We start from the raw sequence: 22485 nt of genomic DNA, 5'->3' as shown, positions 1-22485 counted from the left end.
ACCCCAAAAAGAATGAGGCGGGGAACTCGGGGGCAGCTTCAAATCCGTCTGCCAGCTGCATGGAGCTGATGCTCTGCTGCCAAGGCAAAGACGCCAGTTTTCAATTGGATGAGCGTTTCCGAGGTGTGATGGAAAAACTAGAGGGAGCTAAGTGCGATCAGGAGATGCACACGGAACAGTCTAGGCGAAGAAGGAAAAGGGCCAAGACAAAACGCATCAAATTTAAAGCCCTTAATTCAGTTGCGCGGACAGCTGCGAAAGAAAGGAATGCGGTAAAAGGAAAGGCGAAACCTACCCGCGCTGCACCTCGTAAACTTGCAACTGCAGTTACTGGTCAGGCGGCACGCGCAGGTGTGTCTAAAGCTGACCGCAGCAACGGAGTGCGTTTTCCGACCAGAACAGGCGCGAAGTGCTTCAAGGTGCAATCGGCCTGGAAGAAAACCTAGACCGCGCCGTCCTGACAAAAAGCCAGTAAGAAAAAGGGCAAAGCAGCCCAAGAGATCAGAAGGCGCAAGGTTGCGCGGCACTCAGCGCTTGCGAACGCAGGCGTCGAACAACTGAGACGACACATGCAGGCGTGTTCGGCGGGCGCACTTGAAAAGGATTCGTCCTTCACTTCTGGCACCCCATTCTAAGAAGCGCGCAGGGCGAAAGGGTGGCCGAGCTTCATTCTTGGGGCGAGAACAGGGAGCAGCTTCTCGCGCTGGTCACTGCTCGTCGTCCAGGGTCGGTTATCGACTGTGCATGCACTGCCAAGGCTTTCCGACCGCGTCGAGGGGGCGCGGAGGCGAAAGTGAGAGTCAGGGACGTTTTTTCGCTGTAGCCTTTTGTAACGAATTGACAGCAGTACAATCAGTCAGAACGCGACCCCGGCTGGCGCGTCTGAAAGACTAATCCTTTCAACCTTGCAAAGGTGAGTCAGTTTTCACCCCCGCGCAGCTAATCGAAGTAGCTATTTTTTTATTTCTCTTTTTTTTGTGGGTGTATGAAATGTGTGAGGGAAAGGCTACTTTGTATTAAGCCAAAAATTTGGAGTTTATCGGATGTTACTGTTTTTTTCCTTATCTTGGACCAAGGCTATGGTGTCACTGAGTTAGAAGTGACAGGTGTCCATTTCCCATGCTACCAAGTGATGAGGGCACTCACAGCAGTGCAGCTCGAGTAGAACTACGCTTAGAGACGCGTACACGGAGCATTGATCCCGTGACTGACACCTTACGAAAGGGAGCCTCACTGACGTACACTGAGATGACCTAAGAGAAAACTCTTTCAAGAGCTTGAAAGATGCGCTTGTGTCCCGACCTTTGCTTCGGACCCCTTACTATGGTAAAGAGTTTCGTAAGTCCAGTGTGGCGCCAGTGATAGAGGACTGGGTGCTATATTAAGTCACGTTGGCGACGACCATGAAGAACACACGGTTCTGTACGTCAGCCACAAGCTGAGCTGTAGAGAAGACGCTTAAGCGCTTCAGAAAAAGAGTGCGCGTGTTTGGTTTGGACGGCACAGAAGTTGTCGGGTTAGCAGTGTTACTTGTACGGTGCAAAGTTTGTCTTTGAGACTGACCATCGTCTTAAACGTGTACAATTGTCCCCCTAAAAATGGTCGCTTGCTTAGACGGAGTCTAGCTCTCCACCAGTACAATTTCTCGGTGCGTTTCAAGAAGGGAAAACCGCACTGAAATACTGATGTCTCTAACCGATTGTTGTAGGCAGGAGAGCTTAGTAAGATTACCTCCTGTGGTCCTTTTCTTTTTTAAACCTTTGTTGAAGCAGTCCGTCTTTGGCGATTTCAAAGGAGATATTTCTCGTTTTGTCCGCACAAAATTTACGCCAAAATCAAGTAACATTTTAGTAAACTTTTGATTGTCATTGTGGGAAGCCTGGTGGGTCTTTGGCAGATTCTGAACGCTTGCTTGTGGGCCAGTGCCCTGTCTCGGGGAACAGTCCACTGATGCCTTCCTTTGTTGATTGCTGGAGCTTGGATGAAATTTCTGGAGAACAACCCTTCAAGCCCGTTCCAGCCTCATCTCTTCCTGCCCAGCAGTCGTGAACGCTGGCCATTCGAGGAGATTTTTCAGGCCGCGGAGGAGCTGTTGAGTTCGGCGAACAGGGGCCGGGGCGAAATTCCAAGAAGACTTGAGTCATGCAACAATGGTGCGGCGTGGACTGGGGACGGCCGTAACAGCAGCGACGGTGGCGGCGTCAGGTGGCCGAGTCTACCCACGGGTCACCGGACGGAGTGACGCAGTGAAAGGTCACGCTGTGGATTTTACTTGAAAGGCGACTGGGACATTGACAGAGGTCCCGTGTTTCGGACATCAGGTGAGGGCGTACAAGGCTCCTCGTTCACCTGCTGGGAAACGCAGCACTGTTCCTTTCCCACGGAGGCACAGATCTCACCACAGTGCTGAAGTCAATACGACAGCCTTTGGTGACGTGTCTTCCCCCCCCCCCCGTCCACCGGCTGGGAAACTGCACGGCATTCCTTTCCCACGATGGCGCTGGACCTGGAAATTCGACACGACAGTGATCGAGGACTGCTGGCTTTTCCCCTTCCCATCCATTGACCGAGCTGCAAGAGAGTGAGAGAGTTCAGCACCACCCCCTGACGTGGGTGGTACCGCCAGTGCCCACAACTGTTCACTTGATTGGAGAACGTTTTCCGAACTTTATTCCCCAGTCAGGGATCTGGGGAATACGAAGGGTATTTAACGGGATGTTGTTTGGTGACCGAAGCACTCATATATCGACTGTAAACATGTAAAACAAACCTCCTGTACAGTTTGCTCCATATCGGAGTTCGACACCGTCCTTCGGAGCCGGGACCTGCGGGGCTGAACGAGCCAGTCATCTCCAGGCCCCCTCCGTTCTCCAACACTGGTTCCAGTGATGGGATTGAAGCCCAATCCTCAACACTGGTGGGCGCGGTGGAATTGAAGCCCGATCTTCAACACTGGTGGCAGCGGTGGGATTGAAGCCCCATTCTCAACACCGCTTATGGACAGTCGCCATCGGCCTCAGCGCGCAGGGGGAGGGGGCGGTGGTTCTGCTTGTTGACAGAGCAGCTGCAAAAGGCCAGCACCATGAGGCACGTGACAGAGCCTACAGCAAAAGTGCAACCACGCTGTAGCATCCCTTATATCTTGTTTGTCTCGTCTTTATTTATGGCGCCATGCTTTGGTTTCGATTGTAAATCGACCCTCTCGTCCCCCATAGGCACACTTAAGATCTTCAAATTTTTCAAAATAGGACGACCTACAATCATGTAAATATGGGAGCCGCATCCAACAAAAGCAAGGCACCTAGACTTACACATTCGGCATGACAATGAGGTCACATTAAAGGGACACTAAAAAGAAAACAATAAGTAAAGCTATACTGAACCATTCCTCTTCGGTAACTATATTGACATTTTTGCTGCACAACCAGACTACTTTGTAAGAAAAAACTGCCGACGATTACGTTACTCCCTAATACGAAATTTGAGTGAAGCTCATCAGCTGTTTCAGCTTTTCGGTAGATTGAGGCAAAGAATTCGAGCAAGACATGTATATACAATTACAGACAACTTGTTATTTTCCCCATATATTCCTTCTTCAAGAAACACTCCACTAACAGTCCTTGACTATCATGAAGGAAGCTTTGTGGTCGGAGAAATAGATAGATATATGCTCGACTTGCTGCATCAATGCGTGATTCTCAAAAACGAAGTCTATGCAAGTATTTCGCGAGGTTGTCACAGCCGTGGGAGGCGTTACGAGCAAGAGGAATGGGGTGTTCTCCCGCATAAGTGGTAAGAAATTCCTGTTTGTCTTTATATCTACATTAAAGTCCCGACCCACCCTTCTACCCTGGCAGGTGGCAGTTAATGGTTCATCGCGAGAGTTCGCTCACCGTTGTCAGCACTAACGCATGCAGCCCAAATCTCTCTCTCATCACCTCACGTACCTATAAGCACCATTCAGGCATCCACTGACCCAGGGAGCCAGTTATGCACACTTGCTTTCCTTGAAATGATCGGAGTGTAGCCCATGGCCAACGCCAATGAACACAATGAACGCTGACAGCCTATGGCTTCAGCACCGCGTTTCTGGCACAGCGTTGTCAATGCCCGCAGCCCACATCTCTCTCTCATCACCCCACGCACCTATAAGCGCAATTCAGGCGCCCACTGACCCAAGGAGCCAGTTATACACACTTCCTTTCCTTAAAATCATCTGAGTCTAAAACGTTGACAACGTCAATGCCAAAAGACACAATAAACGCCGATGGCCTACGGCTTCAGCGCCGCGTTTCTGGCACAACGTTGTCAATGGCAACGCATGCAGCGCACATCTGTCACTACCGCCACGTAGCTTAAAGCACGATTAATATGTCCACTGTCCCATAGGGGCAGTTATGCGCATTCCCTCTGCTTTCCAAGCTCGCGCTTCATTGGTTTCGCAGCTTAAAGCATGACTAAGGTGTCCACTGCTAGTTACAATGGACAACGGCGATGGTGACGGCAAGGCTGCGAAACGCAGAAACGGGCACCAAAGAGCTGGATCCTAAAAAAAATCTTAAGACCTCAATTTCACCCTCACTCTTTTGTCCATGAAAACCAGGGCTTGCTATGCTGTTTGGATTAAATAAAAACAAAGCTGGCCTCTCGGTGAATTAAGGGCTCCACCAATGAAGAGCACCACCGTTGGAGCTGTAAGCGATGGCGTGGTGGCGAGAAGTCATAAGATGGAACGTGCACCGCCACTGCAATCCACATTTTGCAAAGATGTTGTCAAAACTCTATACTTGGCCGCCGTGTCCGGAAATGATGACGGTTCCAACTCAGAAGCCAAGTGCCCTAACAAGCCACCACAGCGGGTCATAACTGCGAAGAGGCAAATGATCGAAATTTTTTACAAAAAACAAATTATACAAAATTACCCTCTGTGCTCCTGCAAAGAAATAGAATTAGAACCAAGTGTAACCAGAACCCTCCAACAGAAATGTGCACAGACTCACGGCTGCCCAGGCAAGTTGCCGCTTCAGGACCTCACGTTCCTCGTCCAAGTTTATACATTCCACAGCAGTGGTCAGGGTGCCAATCAGGCGGCGCACAACAAACTGCTCGCAGGGACCCAAGGCAGCCGGCACTTTGTTTTCCATTACTTCATGCAACATCTGATAGATACACTCGAACCGGGGGACCTCTGTACCATCAACCACTGTGGGCTCGGGGAATGGCTGCCGCTGGCACGATGCCACCACCTGCACAAAGACAGCGGCAAAGAAGTGACCAATGCAAGCAGGCCGACCGAAGGTGAATGCAGGGCTTCCAATGTTGACACATTACTGCCACCTATCTGGAGTGATGATTTGATTCTAATGGTCCAATGGCATACCTCGGCACCATGAGAGGTGGCTCACTCACACTCATGACCACTCGCACTCACAAATGACCACTCCCACACACTCGCACTCATGACCACTCACTCATACTCGCACTCATCACCATTCGCACTCACAACCACTCACTCACACTCATGACCACTCGCACTCACAACCACTCACACACACAACCACTCTCACACTCGCACTCATGTCCACTCACACTCATGCCCACTCACACTCACAACCACTCACTCGCACTCATATCCACTCACACTCACAAACACTCTCTCACACTCACGACCACTCGCTCTCACAAATGACCATTCACACTCATGACCACTCGCACTCACAACCACTCACTCATACTCGCGACCACTCGCACTCACAACCACTCACACACACTCGCACTCATGTCCACTCACACTCACAACCACTCACTCGCACTCATATCCACTCACACTCACACTCTCTCACACTCATGACCACTCGCTCTCACGACTCACTTGCACTCACAACCATTCACTCACCCTCATGTCCACTCACTCTCATTCATGTTCACTCACTGTTTCCTTGTTTGCTGACAACGGAGGGGATGAGAAATTTACTGTCGTGGCCGACTGCCCTCGTGGCTCACCTAGCATAGCCTGAGTCGCAAAGATGTGGTGGTGAGCCGCCCAGGCTTTTTCAGGCTATTTGGCCAATTTTCACAGTTTCGATGCTCGAAGAAAGTGGTCACTCATCACGCATATTCCATGCACCGAATGCTACACACGTGTGCTCCCTCACTTGCTGATGAGACGATGAGTATCTGTATAGCGTCAGCAGCTAAGATGCTTAGACAAGTTTTTGAACGATGTCCATAGGCATGCGCAGGATTCTCCATGAGAATGAGCCAAGTTTCAGCGTGTGTAACCGATCTGTGGACATCTTTTCAGGGCAGTACGTTTTCTGCATTGCACATAATCCCTGTCTGAAGGAAGTTTTACAAACCAACACGGTGTTTTTGAGGCCAGTGCATGCGGAGACCACGTGCGCATCAGCGTGGTAATAGGGGGTGCTTACATTGCACAAGATTATTCTCCAACGTCGTTCGCGGAAGATTGTGTAGGCAGCTAACTTGTGAGCCAATTTGAGCCAATCTGAAACGGCATGACTTTACTGGAAAAACCGCTATCCAGAAGTTCTTGGAGGAAATCGCAGTATCCGGTTCAAAGGTTACCTCATACTGTCCAGATATCAGTGAGGGTAGAATTGCTGAAATCGGTGCGTGCAAATAGAAGTTAATCACACTGTACTCAAAACACGAAAAATAAACAAAATCGCATTTCACAAGCTCATTTCGATTGCACTCGCCAAATGCCAAAGATTAGGCAGCACAAATCAGAACCACGCCTCGCATACATACAGCGGAAGCTTGTATGCAGTTGTTGACTTGCCAGGGCAGCCCTCAGCCGCTCCAATTGCCAACAGCGTAGTTCTGCTTACATGACGCTGACAGGAGCCTTTTCATGACCACAAAAAAAAAGTTTCTTTTTGGACTTCGGGGGGGGGGGGGAGCGTGCGGGAGCATAATTTTCAACTCTTTACTGTTCTACGAGCACAGTCCTGTGTCGAACATGCCGGCACCCTTTGACCTGTTTGTGAAAAGCCCCTGGCCCCCCTTCCGCCCGCCGCCCCCAGTTTCCTGCTCTCTTCTGGTCACATTTTTGGCTGCGGCAGCGACCGTTTTTTTCTTCGGCGCCTTCACGGTATTGGCTGTATGAGTAGCAGCACTCGCTTGCATGACGCTTTTAAGCGAGACGAAAACTATTGCCCTAGCTTGATTCTTATTAACTTTCAATCGCGTGTACTGCTTTTCTTTTGCAGTTTTTTCTCGACTGAAACGGTGACAGTACTCAGAGACATTCTATTTTATATCCCTTTCCCGCATACATAAAAATTAAGTTCGAACTGCACGCCTAACCAACCAGTAAGGTGCAGCCGATTTGGTTGCCACCTCATATCCACTGCCGAAAATCACCGCGTTTCATCATGGCTGAGTTTCCCTCCCAATCCTGTGGAGGGAAACTGCGTTGATGATGATTATTGAAGGATGCTTGAAATAATCTTGCAGATTCGATATTGCTCAAACACGTTGCTAGAGGACACTCCTGGAGAGGTTAACTTTTTATTAACAATTAATAAAGCAAAGATACAAGCCAGAAAAAAACTTATTTACATTTGACTGACTAGTAGTTTTACGTGACGAATCCAGCCCTCGGTCCCGCCAAAACAGCTGGTTTTAAACCCTATGACCCCGCCCGCGGTGGAGACAGCAACCAATCAGGTAACTCTACAAACATCCACCCAATAAATCATTGGGGCAAGGAAAACGTCACCAATCAAAAATTGGGAAAGGACAACGCAGCCAATCAATGATTTCAGAAAGAAGATAACTCACTTTCATAAACACTGTACAAATATGTACATTTTCCGCCATCAATATTTGGGAGGTTTCTCCCTTCCTCCCACAGCTTCGCAAATATTCTCTATTTCCCACGGTGTTGGTTGTTTTAACCCCTGGTAAACCTAGGTTCGAGGAAAGTCACCTCGAGGCCCATCTGATCAGTACCGTCACTGTCTTCATGCCTGCAGCTAGTGTGGCAAAGTCCAGTTGACCGCGCCTCAATCTGTCAACGTGCGCTGTCAACGGTAGTTATTGCCGAGAAGCGGACAGTCATTGTTTCAGCAGTAAGCATTGTAACCCATGTGTATACGAGATCGAGCCAGGCGGGGAGCGTGGCTAGAGACGTCCATCTATATTTTCAAGACTGGCAATGCAAAATTCAATAAAGGATCTCGCAAAACTCCTAGCGGCTCATTGCATCCACGAAGGGCCCACGCCCGTGCCAACGGTGAGCTAGAATTTCAACGAAAGATTGCCGTTCTTGTGCCAGCAGAATCCTCTGCTTCGGTTGTCCAAAGACACCGGCATGATGCCTTATTCGGCATCGAGTGCCCTCAGTAGTGAGTATTTGCTTCCCACAGCTGTCAACAACATGAAAATAGCTAAGCGGGTATCGTCGTCGTGAAACATACGCGACCGACTTCACTGTCGCATCCACCCGCCACTCACATCCACTCATTGCCACTCACGTCCACTCACAACCACTCATTGCCACTCACGTCCACTCGCATCCACTCATCAATCATGTCCACTCACCTCTACTCACGCTCACATCCATTCAATCGCACTCACACTCATTTCCACTTACAGTCACATCCGCTCACTCCCACTCACACTCATGGCCACCCATGCTGACATCCACTGACTCGAACTCACACTCACGTCCATTCTAACTCGCAACCACTCACTCGCACTCACGCTCATGACCGCCGACACTCATATCCACTCACTTGCGCTCTCTCACGTCCACTCACACTCACGACCACTCACTCACACTCGCACTCATGACCGCTCGCACTCACATCCACCCACTCGCACTCACGTCCACTCACACGGCCACTCACTCACACTCACAGACGTGAGTGTGAGTGAGGCGATATGAGTGCACTCATGAGTGAGTGTGCCGACCTATGTCCAATGGTCACAAAGCACTTCCTCAGGAATGCACAAAACGGGCATCAATAGAGAGTACGACACATCCACAAAGAAAATGGTAGCTCACTGAGCTTGTGTCACACTGCGGAAACACAAAAGTGACATAACCAAACACGTTTGCCAGTGAGCCATTAACAAATTGTCGAACCAACTCATTCCCTAACATTTTGTCAGGCTGCACAAGCAGCAGAGAAACAAGACAGGTTGCTGTGGTATTGCCTCGGTATGACAGCTTTCCGGTAACCAGTACTAGGAACAAACAGCGTTCTTAGACACGGTTTAGCCCATTTTCCGGCTGGGTAAATTTCCTGGCGACAACCCACCAGCCAAAGCACGCATGACTGACCGCTTTCGTGCCTTTCCCAATTGAAAACATCGTTTTCAAAAGATTTCCCTTCGCTGCATTGTTGTCTACCGCGATGCAGCATCTTGCAGCCAGGCGAATGCCAGCAGGCAGAATACTGTCGTCGACACTGCCGGCTGGCTGGCTGCCGTGCCTCTATCTCACCCACACCTCCAATGGAGCCGCCATGGAGGAGCGCCGTCCGGTCCCCATCGAATTCTTGTGTGCAAATTAGCATACACTCCTGATGAGCGCGGCTTTCCAAAAGGCCCTTTCTTCTCTGACATGGCTCTTCTCTGCCTGTAGCGACGGTTCCGTCTGCGGTTTCAACAGCACCAGCCAGGCTACTCGCAGGTGAGGGTGACAGCCAGAAATTCCTCTGCACGGATGCTGGCAGACAAGTCTGCAAGGTGCTCATGCAAACATGCTGCTGACGTTTTCACCCAAGAAAATGAGCTATCCCAATGGTCGACGTAGGGCGATTCTTACGGGACGTAACAACCATCGGTGTGAGCTCAAGGATAGATCATTAGAAGAGATCACTACAAAGTTGGGATTGGATTTCACAGGTGAGCACGAGTTATTTGTCCAGGTGTCTTGAAAGCCAACAAGAGCAAATCAGTAGTGTCGCGTTGCTCATCTGAAATTCTTTGATGGGGCATGTTTCAGTATGTAGGAATTTCAATTTGTACTGCCCTCATTTCAGAAGTGAGATGCCATAATGTGTAGGAGTGTTTTCTGTCATGTGTATGCGTCGTACGAGCCAGAACCGACGGCACAAAACATCAGTATAATTACTGCTGCAAGGCCGCACACTCGTTTACCTCTTTACTACGAACTGCACAAGCAGCTGAGCTGGACAGCGCAAGGTGCCTCTGGATTCCGCGAATGTGCATGGAAGGAAGGGGTGGAGGAGTGCCCCCCCAAATTCTTTTCCATATTGAGAAGGAGTTCGCCAAGAGCTGTCACAGAAGTTTCTGATACATGTTGCTGGATGAAAGGAACGTGTTTCCAACGAGTCCGTGTCGATGCGGTATGACAGGGTCATCAACACTTCGGAAACACGTTGGCGATCAGAGTTTGCACTGTTTCTGCAGTGAAACTCCACTTTTAGGGGCAAACAGAAGGGCAAACAAGTGTTCTGGTGAAGCCTTCACTTGCATTTCAAGTTTAGTCTGACACTGGTGCTGCAACCTTCACATTACTGATGCCTTTACAATACACAAGCGACGTAGCAGAATGATGCGGCCTGCAGTAGCCTTCTCACCTGCACAAGTGCCTGTGAGCGGTCAAAGCGACGCTGCTTCATGCCCAATGCCCTCCGTAGAATGCGGAGAGCCTGTGTCGCGCGTCTTCCAACTGCACCCTCCACTACGACTTGATCTTTCTTGCGCCGACGCTCCATTAGAAAATAACTGCAAAGATTAGAGGGAGAGCAAAATTTCAGATTTATTTCCTTTTAATAAAAATCTCTTGGTAAAGCAACATCAATAATCTTGGTGGCTTCATGTCTGGTACCACTGATTCCGGCTCATCAGACCTAGCATGCGTGCACTCCTTGTGGCTCAAGCCACCGGCATGGGCGGTCCGAAGGTCTCCTAGTTAACGTCACCACGATGAACTGTTGGTAGCATCGCTCTGCTGGACAGAGTTTTAGCTTACTGTTAAGTCTGCCTCATTTTCTCAACAAGTACTGCATCAAACCTGTAAACATCACACTTCTTGAAACCTGTGGAACATTACCTCTAGCATGTCACTTATCTGTGGATGCAACATCGATGACTAAACAAAAAAGTTAGGTGCTGCAACTAATTATGAGTTTTTGTGTACCAAGAAAGCTGGGCAACACACAGACAGTAGAGCACAGCACACACAAGGAACATTCACACTACCTTGGAGCTGTTCAAAGGATGTTTGTGCATATATACCTCTGACATATCGCCAGGGGCTTTTGATAATTTCTCACTGGTCACAAATTCTGCATTACGTCATAGCAGACCTTTGTGCACTGCCTGAAAATTAATCAGGGCACCACACTGACTAGAGGGCAGAACCTTCAACCAAAAGAGCTAGCAACCATCCACTACACATTGCTTCAGAGGTCACCAACGGCTTGTCCTGTAGAACGCACACAAAGGCACTAGGCAAGTACAGAACCTGTGCTTGAATTTCACCTTTTCTGCACGGAAAATAAATTTCTATTCTGTAGTGCCTGCTTGTATTTCACTTTGCAGCCTGCTTGTTAAACTACTGGTTCCTCTGTCAAACACTCCGTGTACAAGGATTTTTTTCAAAAAGCTCGAGATATTATGTGCAGCAATATGTTGCAGAGCAACATGCCTCAGTTTTCGCTGCTGGCACCAGCATCGCAGTACAGTAGACTCGCGATAATTCAAACTCAGATAATCCACACTAGCGGTTAAATCACACAAATTTCAAAATTTCGGTTAGGGCCCTTATGTCGTACCACGATTTCACTTGATTCAAACTTTTTGTTTGGCTCCAACTCTGCCAATGCAGGAAAGAGCAGTGGCTATGGTAAAGTTCGTCAGATTCATGGCGCAGCGTCGGCTGAAAATTCACCAGTTGTGCCTCGACACAGCAGGCAATCATTCGAATATCCCTCCTCAAGCCTCAATTACATAGTACGTTGTTGCCCCCCACTCAAGCTCCGACATGCGCAATGGCTCACGCGAGGACAATAAGAGGGCCCCTGTAGCCATACAGTTTCATTTTCTGTGCCCTACAACCAGCCCACGGCTTCAGCGGCTGCTAGCCGCACATCAGTCAGCCAAGACCAGCTGTGCACCGCTTAGGACGGCAATTGGTGGCTAGTTGATCTTTTTGCATCTCTTTTTTTGTCTAGAAGGCATCTCGCAGCTCTGACACAGACTGTGAGCTCCGCTCACTTCCAACCGTGGGGATCTTCCTCCACGCTGAAACTGCACACTTATCACGAGCTGTATGTTGCTGTCTGTGCGATGAAGCCTCCTCACATAGACATCGCTGCCACGACACCATGAGAGAAGCCATGGAAGCCTTTACAATTTTGAAGCAGTTCTGCTTTGACACTCGCAGCAGTGTGCATGCAGTAAAGCATTGATGGAGCAGCAAAAAGTCATTGCTTCCATGCAGTTATCACTCAGAAGCAGATGGCCATTTCATTTTTCTCAATTAAATTTACTATCCGGTGAGATAATTTAACGCAGTCTTTTAGAGATCATTTGGTAGCTGGAATTTCAGATAATTCAAGCATTTTTTTCACTCCCTTGAAGTCCCAATAAGGCTGATTTTACTATAATCGGAAACAAGTGCATTACCGATTACATTTCTTAAAATCCCATCACTATTTGATGACTGCTGGTTACCAATATTTTATGTTGTACTGATGCTTGTAGCCATGTCTCCACTGAGAAGAGGTCCCAAAATGCAATGCACAGACATCCATAAAGTAAATCAGATTTGGTCTTGGATCATATAAAGGTACACTTCTGAAAATTCAAGCTTTTGATGAATTACACTGCAGTCTTTGGTCCCTTGAAGTTTGAATTAATGAGTCTGCTATAGTATATACAAAGGGTAATAATGTGACACAAGCACAAAAGAAAATGTGTACAGTGCCCTTCGTGAAGCACATTTAAGTAACTGATATACATAGGTATTGTGCTTTCAGTGAACAGTGTGATATCTATCAGCACTGATGTGCTTAAAAGATCAGTGGGACATGGCTGCAGGACAAGTGTGCAAAAAGAGATGCAAGTCACCAGGTCACAGCAATTCCGAGTTCTGTGTTACTTCCTACAGCTGGTCATGGCCATTTTTTTCTCCTCTGCTTTCTGTATGAGATTTCAAAATCATCTTGAACACACTTATTCCTGTTTTGGGCATGCATTATCACAACCTGTAGGCTTGAAGATGAGGTCTTTTCATGTCTCGCTTAACTTTTGTTCATTTTGGCTTTTAACTCACTTGATGGCAGCTGCTGACCGCGTTGGTACTGCCTCGGCCAGCTTGTTCAAGTCGCTGCTTCCATGCCGCTTCAACGCATCCAGCAGCTGCTTGCGTTCACTGCAGAGACAGAAGTACAGCACGACAACGTGTACTGCTTTCCCACCCAGCAGCCTGCTGGGTGGCAGTCTGCTCCGCATGGCCTCCCGCTTCGCTGCTACCTCCCTTCCGCAAAAAGCTGCTAAAGCAGACGGAGGGCCATAGCAGGGCATCTAGGACATTTGGTGCATGCGAACGACCGTGAGAACCGCTAAGCCTTGCAAATTCCAGTGAAGCAGTGAATTCCAAAAAACACTTCATGGAAGCGCATCGTGCCTGTATTGCACAGCCCACATGCATTTGTTTTCAACCAGTTTGTAGGGTAAGAAACGAATTCTCGCAAGCTCCCCAGAGGGTGCCATGTTTTGTGAAAAAGGCGATTACCCAACACACCTTGCACTATCAGCTTCGGGACTGCAGAGGTTTAAGGCCAATACCACTAAAACCTCTAGTTCAATGATGGCATCATCAGGACATAAGCTATGACTACACACTGAAGGCCTGCGCTTGCAAAGTAGAACAGTATAGGCCTACAGATTTGAATTAAACAGCTAAACCAGGCTTAAATATCTAACGTCTAACAGTTACATCTAACAGAAACTACACAGTTACAACAGATCTGGTGAAGTTAAAGTGAAATAAGCATGAGAATATGACTGGGCTGGAGTGCATTTGGCAAATGCTTTATGAACAGCAGGTTACCAATACCTCTAAAGGTTTAAAAGCGTACGATTGTTTTATCTCTCCAGGACTCAGCTATGAGGTTGAAACTTGGAAGTTAATGAAAAAGCCTTTAAAGGAGACTGAGGTCAGCAAACAAACAGAAGGAGCAACATCATGAGACAAAAAGCAGCGTGGATTAGTGAACAAGAGCAATTTAACGACATTCTACCATAAACTGAAAGGAAGAAATAAGGTCTCTTCAGTTTGGCTGCACTTGTTGCACTAGTTCAAAGAGTGCACCACTTTCAGATTTGTTTTGCCAGTGCAGCGGGCACATGTTGGTGGATGCCAGCCTTCGTTATACAAAAGTGCCAGCCTAGTTTAGCACAAATTCTTGGCTGGCTTGTTGGGTCCAAAGTGGAAGTGCAGCCGTAATGCAGCCTCATGGCTGCATCCATGCGTAGATGGGAGAAGCGGAGAAGATGTAGCACAGTCTTAACGAAATTACAACTTTTTTCCTGAAAGGAGGAGGTGAGTAACTGTTCGTGGCATCAGGATTGTAAACCCAAGCGGTCAAGACGAGCTTCATGAGCAATACTTCAGCACGTACTGTATATACTCGAGTAATGTACCCACTCGCATAATGAACTTGCCCCACACTTTTGTTATCCAGAATTTATTTTTTTTAGCTTGTAGAGTTTTATAGCAAGTTCCTCAGTTTTTGCGCAGTCCTCAGCAAAGACCTTGGCAGCGCACCAAGATGCTGCCCCTCAACAACATCACTAGCATCATCAATAACACCAGAGCTTGTTTATCTTTTGAGGAGAGCTCCTACCAGAGGGGATGGTTGGGGAGAGCGGGGGGGCACAATCCACGAAGTTGGCAGAGCGTCAAGACAATGTGTGCTATGAGCTAAGCTTAAACATTCGCATTACATGTGTTTTTTTGTATAAAAATGCGCATGCCGATGTCTAGCAGCATGTTCGTATTATCTCGCTGCGATGATTAGCTAGCACTGCTGGCAAACAGTGACAAAGTAAACAGTGCTACACACCCGCAGCACAGATGTGTATGACATATGACGGAAGGGAGACAAGCGGAGGTATGATATGAAATTTCGACCCTTCCAAAAAAATCTGTTGAAACTTTTTGTCCCACGTAATGAACCCTCCCACCAAACTGATGTCGACTTCTCTGGAAAAACGATGGTTGATCACGCGAGTATGTTCATAAATCATATATGTATATACATGCAAAAACTTTTTAAATTTTTTTTTAATGAAACAATGATTTCCTTGGGTTGGTTCATGGCAACACTTCAGAGCAATTTTCTGCTCGAAAATTTTTCACCTGGTTCAAGATTTTGGCAGCTGCTGATGTCGGCAGCACGCAGCTGGCTGCAATTTGGTGGCGATGCCAAGGCTCAGACTACCAGGCCTGCTCTTGACCATTCATTTTGAAAGCAGCCAGTGCCAAGCTGCACTTGAACTGCCTGAACTGATGCTGCATACTGGCGGCACCGCCAGAGAACAGAACTTCACACAAATAATGCAGCGAGTGAAGCCATATCAATGAGACCTGTAGAACTGCATGTGGTCAGGTGCCATGCGAACTGAACAGCTAGTATTAATATTCCCAAATTATGTGAAAAATTGAAAATTTTCACAAGAGAACTTCTGCAACTCATCGCATAACACATTCTTCAAAGAAGCGACAGCTGCAAGGATTGTAGGCCACATAACAGGTCAGTCACTGCAGCATGCAGTAGTCTGCAAGGAACACGCTAGACTCACTTGACCGTCCAGTTTGTACCGTCATCTTTCAATACTTCATTCTTGAAGCGCGCAGGCAGCTTCACGTTCCGCCCATGGCTGGAACGCATTGGCCTCCGTGGCCCTCTGGCTGCCTTCAACTTCTTTGCCGGTGGCTGAGAAGGGGATGTCACATTCTCAACCGGTGGCACAGAAGAGGATGGCTCATTCGCAGCCGGTGGCTGAGAAGGGGGCATGCAAGTCTCATCAGCCGATGTCCCTGGCATCTCACACGCTCCTCTGCAGAAAAAGGCAATGTGCCCATGTATGACCAGGATGAGCCATCTAATGGGTGAGCTGGCTAGGCAGCCTGAAGTATTACTTCAAGTCCACTCCTAATAAAAATGGCACGTTATGGTATGTGTTGTGTTGGGTTTAATGGCACAAGGTATAGGAAATGTTCTCTGCGGGATTTAATAAAAATGTGGAAAGCGATCAGTGGTGTAGAGGGCCTAAAAAGTTCACCTACCATTAATAACAGAGAAGAAGAGATTTAGGAGTGGATAATGGCAAAAGCTTTAAAAAGGGTCAGGTAGCCTCAGCGACCATCCTTGGCTGGGCAAGGATGCCGACGCTCCCAACTAATCAAGTAAAAACCTCAGCCTTTCTTCTCACGAATGAGAAAGTGGCTGAGGGACATCAGGTGAAACACTAGGTCATGATTTATATCTTGCTGAGAAAATCTGCTTGTGTTAAAAATCTAAAAACACAAGACATGTCCACAATTGCATTATCACCTATGAGCAGCACAGGATGAAAAGAAAAGGATTGATTACAAAACAGAGAAAAGCACTTTTTCTTTAGTTTTTCGAGTTTCGAGCATGAAAATAAAATGCGATTAACGGTAAGTTCATCTTCACATGTACAAACTGGTTTGTCTTGTTTCATCAGCAGAAAGTTGTGTGTAAGTTATGTGTGACCTATATGGAGACGGCAGATAATGACTTCCTTGAAATGTTCCTGGGAGACACATGACTTCCATTCACCTAATACTGGCTTTACCAAGTGTAGTTTATTATTTATTTCGTTGTTCCAAGTGGACTGCCATTTTTGTGTTGCTTTAATGTACCAAGTTTATGCAATCTTTATATGGCATATTTACATATTTAATTTGCTTGCCACGAGCTTCAGTAGCACATAAATCTCCTTTTTCGTTGCATTTTACGCCGACATGATTTGGTACCCAGCAGAGCCTTATGTTTTGTCCTTGAGCTATGGCTGTTATGTTGTGTATGATGCCACCAAGCAGCAGGGTTATGACACCCCATTTAAAATCGCTAAAAACAGAAGAACTAAAAGACAAATCTAAACAGCTCATTTTCTCCAAGGTTGGGGAGCAGTATATGTGGCCTTGTCCGTGTTTAAAAGGCATATATTATTTGTAAAGATAAAATCTTCTATTATCTGGCCCCTAGAGTTAGCGCGTTCGCTTCCCCAAAAAAGGGGAGTGAGTGTTAACGTCTCCAACTACTAGATATGGCTCCGGAAGTTCTTCAATGAGTTCTTGTAGATCATGGACTGTTAATCTAAAATATGGAGGAAGATATACAGAACAGATTGTTATTGTCTTATAGCTGAGGATGCTGACCGTGACTGCCTCAAGTTTTGTTTTCAATTTGATTTCTTGAGCAGGAACGCCGCTTTGAACAACAATCATGATGCCTCCTGAGAGTCTATTTGCCTGCTCGCAATCATGTTGAAAAGTTTTATAATGTTTCAGGATACTCACGTGCTGTCATAAAGCTACAAGCAACACTGAACCTAAAACATCTGTTATGTCGCTGTAATTCCTCAGCAGTCCTCTACAGGAACTAGGAAAGCCATGTTTATGCTTTCGGGTGGGAATAGAAAGGGGGTTTACTTATGTTCTGAGCCCGTTATGAGAGCCCCATTTTTTTCGCTCAAGAGAGCTGTTCCACCACTCCAAAGCGGGCGGGTCGGGAGTTACATCCATCACCTCCTCAAAGGCGCTGAAAGACTGCGGAGAAGCCGCGGGTGCGTGGGTTCTCATGACGGGGGGAAGCCCTGCGGGATGCCAACCCATGTGGTGCTCCCTGCTCTAGAAATGGCACGGCAGCCTTTGCTGTCCCTGCCTGGGGCGTGGACAGCACTGCCCTAGGCTCAGTGAAAGTGGCCTCAACAGGGGCTGGAGTGCTGCATGGTGCACCACTCCTGTGCACCACATCAGCAAAGTTGAATTTTGCTTCGAAAGAGATTGTGTTCGTAAGTGCAAATCGCCTTCTCGCTTCTCGAAAATAAATATTTTCCTTTGTTTTTATGGTCACTATTTCTGTTTCCTTCTTCCAAGATAGACACGCCTTGGAGTATGCAGCATGATCTCCTTCACAGTTATCGCAGCGTAGGGCTGCGTATTAAGTTTTGTGCCCGCAGCAGCTCTGTGAGCCGTGGACAAACCTCTGACAACTGAAGCATCTTCGGGGTTAGGGATGTAATGTCTGACATTTACTTTAAGGTATCCAACTTCGATGGTTTCAGGCAATGTACATGTGTTGAAAGCAGTGATGCCACGGCTGCTGATTTATCAGTAGATCTACTGATTTTTAAAATTATCTGCTGATTCAGTGATAAAGCGCTTGAATCTACTGATTTTTTTGCTTTCTACTGAAACGAAAGCAAAAGCTGCTACTTTTTCAGTACAGAACTTGTATTAATGTGATGCCACCTAGCGAGCGAAAAAAAATGCGATTGGCTCCGAGGTCAACATACATTCTTGCGTTTCCAGACACTCAAACGTGGCGCTATCTCTGTCTTTGAGCGCTACCTCTGTCTCTGTGTCCCCGTCATGGACACAGTAGGATCTGTGTCCATGACAGGGAAGGCAGCGTCTCTTGCACCACTGGAGCAAGCCTTCCCGAATTTAGTCTCCGGCAAAGCCTTACAATCTTTGGATACCGAATGGCAATATTTAAGAAACGCTGATATCCCTACAAGCGAAGATATCTCGTTGCACGAGTTCTGGGCAGTCGTGTTTTCTCAAAAACATTGTGATGGAAGCGCCGCTTTTCCTGCATTGACTGAGTTTGTGACGGCTATGCTGTGCTTACCGCATTCCAGTGCAGCAGTTGAGAGGGTATTTTCTGCTGTAAACAACCTGAAGACAAAACTGCGGAACAAGCTTAGCACGGAGACTATCTGTGGCCTTCTGCACACGAAACGCCTGATGACATCGTCAGCATATGTCACAGCTTCAACATTGACAGGCCACTGATAAGGAGAATGGACAACTGGCACAAGGATAAGCATGCGTGTATTTAATGGGGCTTTGCTGGCACAGCCACTTGTGGAATTTCACTGCATATCTGGTCATATACATGGCCATTTTGAAGTTGCCTGTTCACGCGCAATAAAGTTTATTTGCGTAAGCTATAAGGAACTCATGTTTTCTTATTTCTGGATCGTCATCATCGTGATCAACCTATATTTATGTCCACTGCAGCACGGAGGCCTCTCCCAGCGATCTCCCAATCACCCCTGTCTGGAAAATACTATACTCTAGAGATTTCAGGTACTAACTACCATCTGACGCCTTTGAATATGAAATCAGAGGGCTTCACTGTTTTTCACTTCGTGCTTGACAATGGCTCTCTGGGTCCCCGGGTTTTTCAAAAGTATCGCCGAGAATCTCGTAGCCAATTTTTGCACTATTTCTTAGAAGCTACAATACAACAGCAGAGTACTAATATAAGCGCTGAATTCGTGGGCTCATAAACTGAGTACACAAATTGAAATTAAAAATCTACTGATTTCTGCTGATTTTTCGCGAAAAAATCTACTACTATTTTTTTATGTGTCGTGGCAACACTGGTTGAAAGTGAGGGCCAAGTGTTTGCTATCTATTTCTTTGTTGTCCTTGCGGATTTTGATTTGGTACACATCTATGACACTTTGGTCGGAGAGCCCTTCCAGCATTTCCTTCTCTGTGAAATGTAGAAAATCATACTGTGAGATGAATCCATGGACAGTGTTGAGGATCAGTGTGCTATGATGGAGGCAGGTGCGTCCTCAATAGACACTATGTCTGCGAGTTTAGAGGTTTGGACATTGTCTCAAAGTTCCAGCTATAAATCACCACTGGCCATTTTTGATACTTTGTAGCCAGAGCCCAAGGCCTCTGTTAAGCATTTTGATACCATCAATGGAGATAGAATTCTGGCTTGTTTATCGTGTACTTCACTGTGTATGACATGGAATTTGGCAAATGCTGGTTTCTTTTTTGGAAAAATTTTCTGCGTCGGACCGCACTCTTTTCAAAGTACGATCATGTTTGGAAAGGGGGGAGCCATAAATAGTATATATTATTCGGTCATGGTGCCAGCCACCAACCATGGAGCCCAACAAGGGGCTGGGACAGGAATTTCCAAGCAAGTCCTGCCCACCCCAGCTGTACACATCAACTATAACCAAATACGATGCAACTCAGGGTAGTTTGTCACACAAGGTTAACCCTAGCTACCAGGAAAGAAGTAAAAACAAAGAAGAGAGGAGGAGACAGGAGAGTTGTAAGAAAGAGATAGGAAAGTGAAAGATAGAGGGGAGGACAGAAAAGGTGACTGCCGATTTTCCCTGGTCGGGTCAGGCCGGAGGTGCCGCGAATGGGAAGCTGGGGCCAAAGTGATGCGTTGCCTCTGCCAAGGGGCCTTAAAGGTCTAAATGCTCGCCATCGGCTCAACCACAAGGAATCCCTTTTCCCCGGACACAGTGGTGCCACGCACGGCTAAGCGCGCGTGCTTAGGTCCGTGGTGGCGCACTACTCACTACCATCCCCCCGCAGGATGCTCCTGCAGATGCTCAGGAACTCGTGGTTTCACAACTCATCAACATCAGCACGCATCACAAGCCCCTGCGGGGGCACATATTATGGTATGTATGCAGGATTGGTTTATGGTTTATGGGGCTTTAACCTCCCAAAGCGATCGACTCAGGATATGAGCGACACTGTAGTGAAGGGCTCCAGAAATTTCGACCACCTGGGGTTCTTTAACGTGTACTGACATCACACAGTACAGGGGCCTCTAGAATTTCGCCTGCATCAAATATCAACCGCCGCAGCCGGGATCAAATCCGCGTCTTTTGGGTCAGCAGCCGAGCGCCATAACCACTGAGCGAACGCAGCAGCGATATGCAGGATTCAACACCTCAAAGTAGCACGAGAGCTATGAAAGATGCAGCAGTGGAGAGCTCCAGATTAATTTAGGCCACCTGTGGTTTACAACAAAGATGGGCATTCAGGTTGTCATCAAGTAACCAGAGCTAGACCCATCACCCAGTGACATGGCGATGACTGTTCCCCTGCAGCCAACACGAGGAACTGCTCATTTCTTGACTAAACTGCCCCAACACGAACTCTGGTGGAGAAAAATCTTAAGCAGGTTCATATCTTCACAATTAAGATCTCAAGCAGCTGAAATATGCATTAGAGCTTTTGAAAACTGATGTTTACAACCATCAAAATGCAAAACCAGAATCGAAAGACTTTTTGACAGAACAGGCCAGGACTGTGCTAACATGTCCACATTTTTCGAATCGCAAAATTAAAAAAATAAAGAAAAAAGCCACTGTCGTAATGAGATGTACAACTAGGCACAAAATTGGTAAAAACTATAGCATAGATTCAAGTGCAATAAATGCCCACCGCACTGCCATCATCCTTCTCAGTGCAAAGTCCAGGAGTTCTTTTCTGTCTTTTTACATGCAAGAAAAGCTCCACCTCCCAGCTTTACCAACTCCTTCCAAGAACATGTTGGCACTGACAAAGCTCACGGCACTGACAGCGCTCACAGCTCGATAGTAAGCTTGTCTTAAAGCAGAAAGGCCTATTATGATTATGATAATTTTTTATTGCACAAGAGCATCTGTGGACAATGAGAGCTTAACAGAGTACACTGTGGGGCCAGTTGGTCATACATAATCTGAACGAAAAGACGTAGCATTGAAACAGGACACAGAAAGATGAGGACAGGACGGGGCTACAGCTTACAACTGAATGAAATCGATCAACGAAAGACACATCCCTTCTCGAGCAAAGACACGCATGCACAAACTTGAAAGAATGGCAAAACTGTGATAATCTAGAAAAATCCGGTAAAAGAAAAAGAGACGAAAAGGGGAGGAATAGCCACCGCTCATGAAGACTGTTGTGCAAACATTAAGTGCGTCTTAGAAAGTTTCTTTCTTTTTCCATCAGGTAAATAGATGGTGTGCAAATGCACGTGTCACTACTGGGTTTTGATATTTCATGAGCTTACAAGATTTCCTTCGCCAATTGATCTTTACCCCTTCCTAAGATCTTCGTGCGGTTCAAAGAGGGAAATCAACCTGTGCAGCTCTTGCAATGCTTTGGCAAGTGCTCATCAGTTTGCTGACGAAGCGAAGATGCATGTTCACTCAGCCTCACGTTTAGGCATCTGCCTGTCTGCCCAATGTACACACTTCCGCAGCGGAGAGAGATCTGATAAACAATATCTGTGGCACATGAGACGTGCGGCTCCTTGTGTTTTGTGCTACACCCTGAATTCTTGACGCTCTCATGATCTGCCAGAGCATAAATTTTTGCAAGCTTGAGGGGAGCTGAAAATACCACATCAATACCAAATTTTGCTGCCACTCTCTTCAAGTTGTGCGAGAGCCTGT

General features: G+C 47.1%; 2 protein-coding genes across 2 annotated transcripts in view; both read right to left on the bottom strand.

Moving 5' to 3' along the window:
- LOC149355544 (uncharacterized) overlaps nucleotides 1-18904 on the bottom strand; it is a 38680-nt gene extending 19776 nt beyond the window's left edge. Inside the window, exons 1-6 of the mRNA XM_089585155.1 lie at nucleotides 18900-18904; nucleotides 17875-18006; nucleotides 15817-16074; nucleotides 13283-13381; nucleotides 10581-10728; nucleotides 5001-5246 (exon numbers count right to left, since the gene is read on the bottom strand). Coding sequence (XP_089441281.1) covers nucleotides 5001-5246; nucleotides 10581-10728; nucleotides 13283-13381; nucleotides 15817-16074; nucleotides 17875-18006; nucleotides 18900-18904 — 888 coding nt within the window. The remainder of the gene's footprint in view (nucleotides 1-5000; nucleotides 5247-10580; nucleotides 10729-13282; nucleotides 13382-15816; nucleotides 16075-17874; nucleotides 18007-18899) is intronic.
- LOC149355543 (valine--tRNA ligase, mitochondrial-like) overlaps nucleotides 1-22485 on the bottom strand; it is a 402426-nt gene that overhangs the window by 325212 nt on the left and 54729 nt on the right. The gene's annotated exons all lie outside the window — the stretch shown is intronic.

This window comes from Amblyomma mixtum, chromosome 3 (genome assembly GCF_055824585.1).
Source record: "Amblyomma mixtum isolate Tamu chromosome 3, ASM5582458v1, whole genome shotgun sequence".
In the NCBI taxonomy this organism is placed as follows: Eukaryota; Metazoa; Arthropoda; class Arachnida; order Ixodida; family Ixodidae; genus Amblyomma; species Amblyomma mixtum.
The sequence above is the reverse complement of the archived record's forward strand: the minus strand, read 5'-3'. Positions and strand labels throughout refer to the sequence as shown.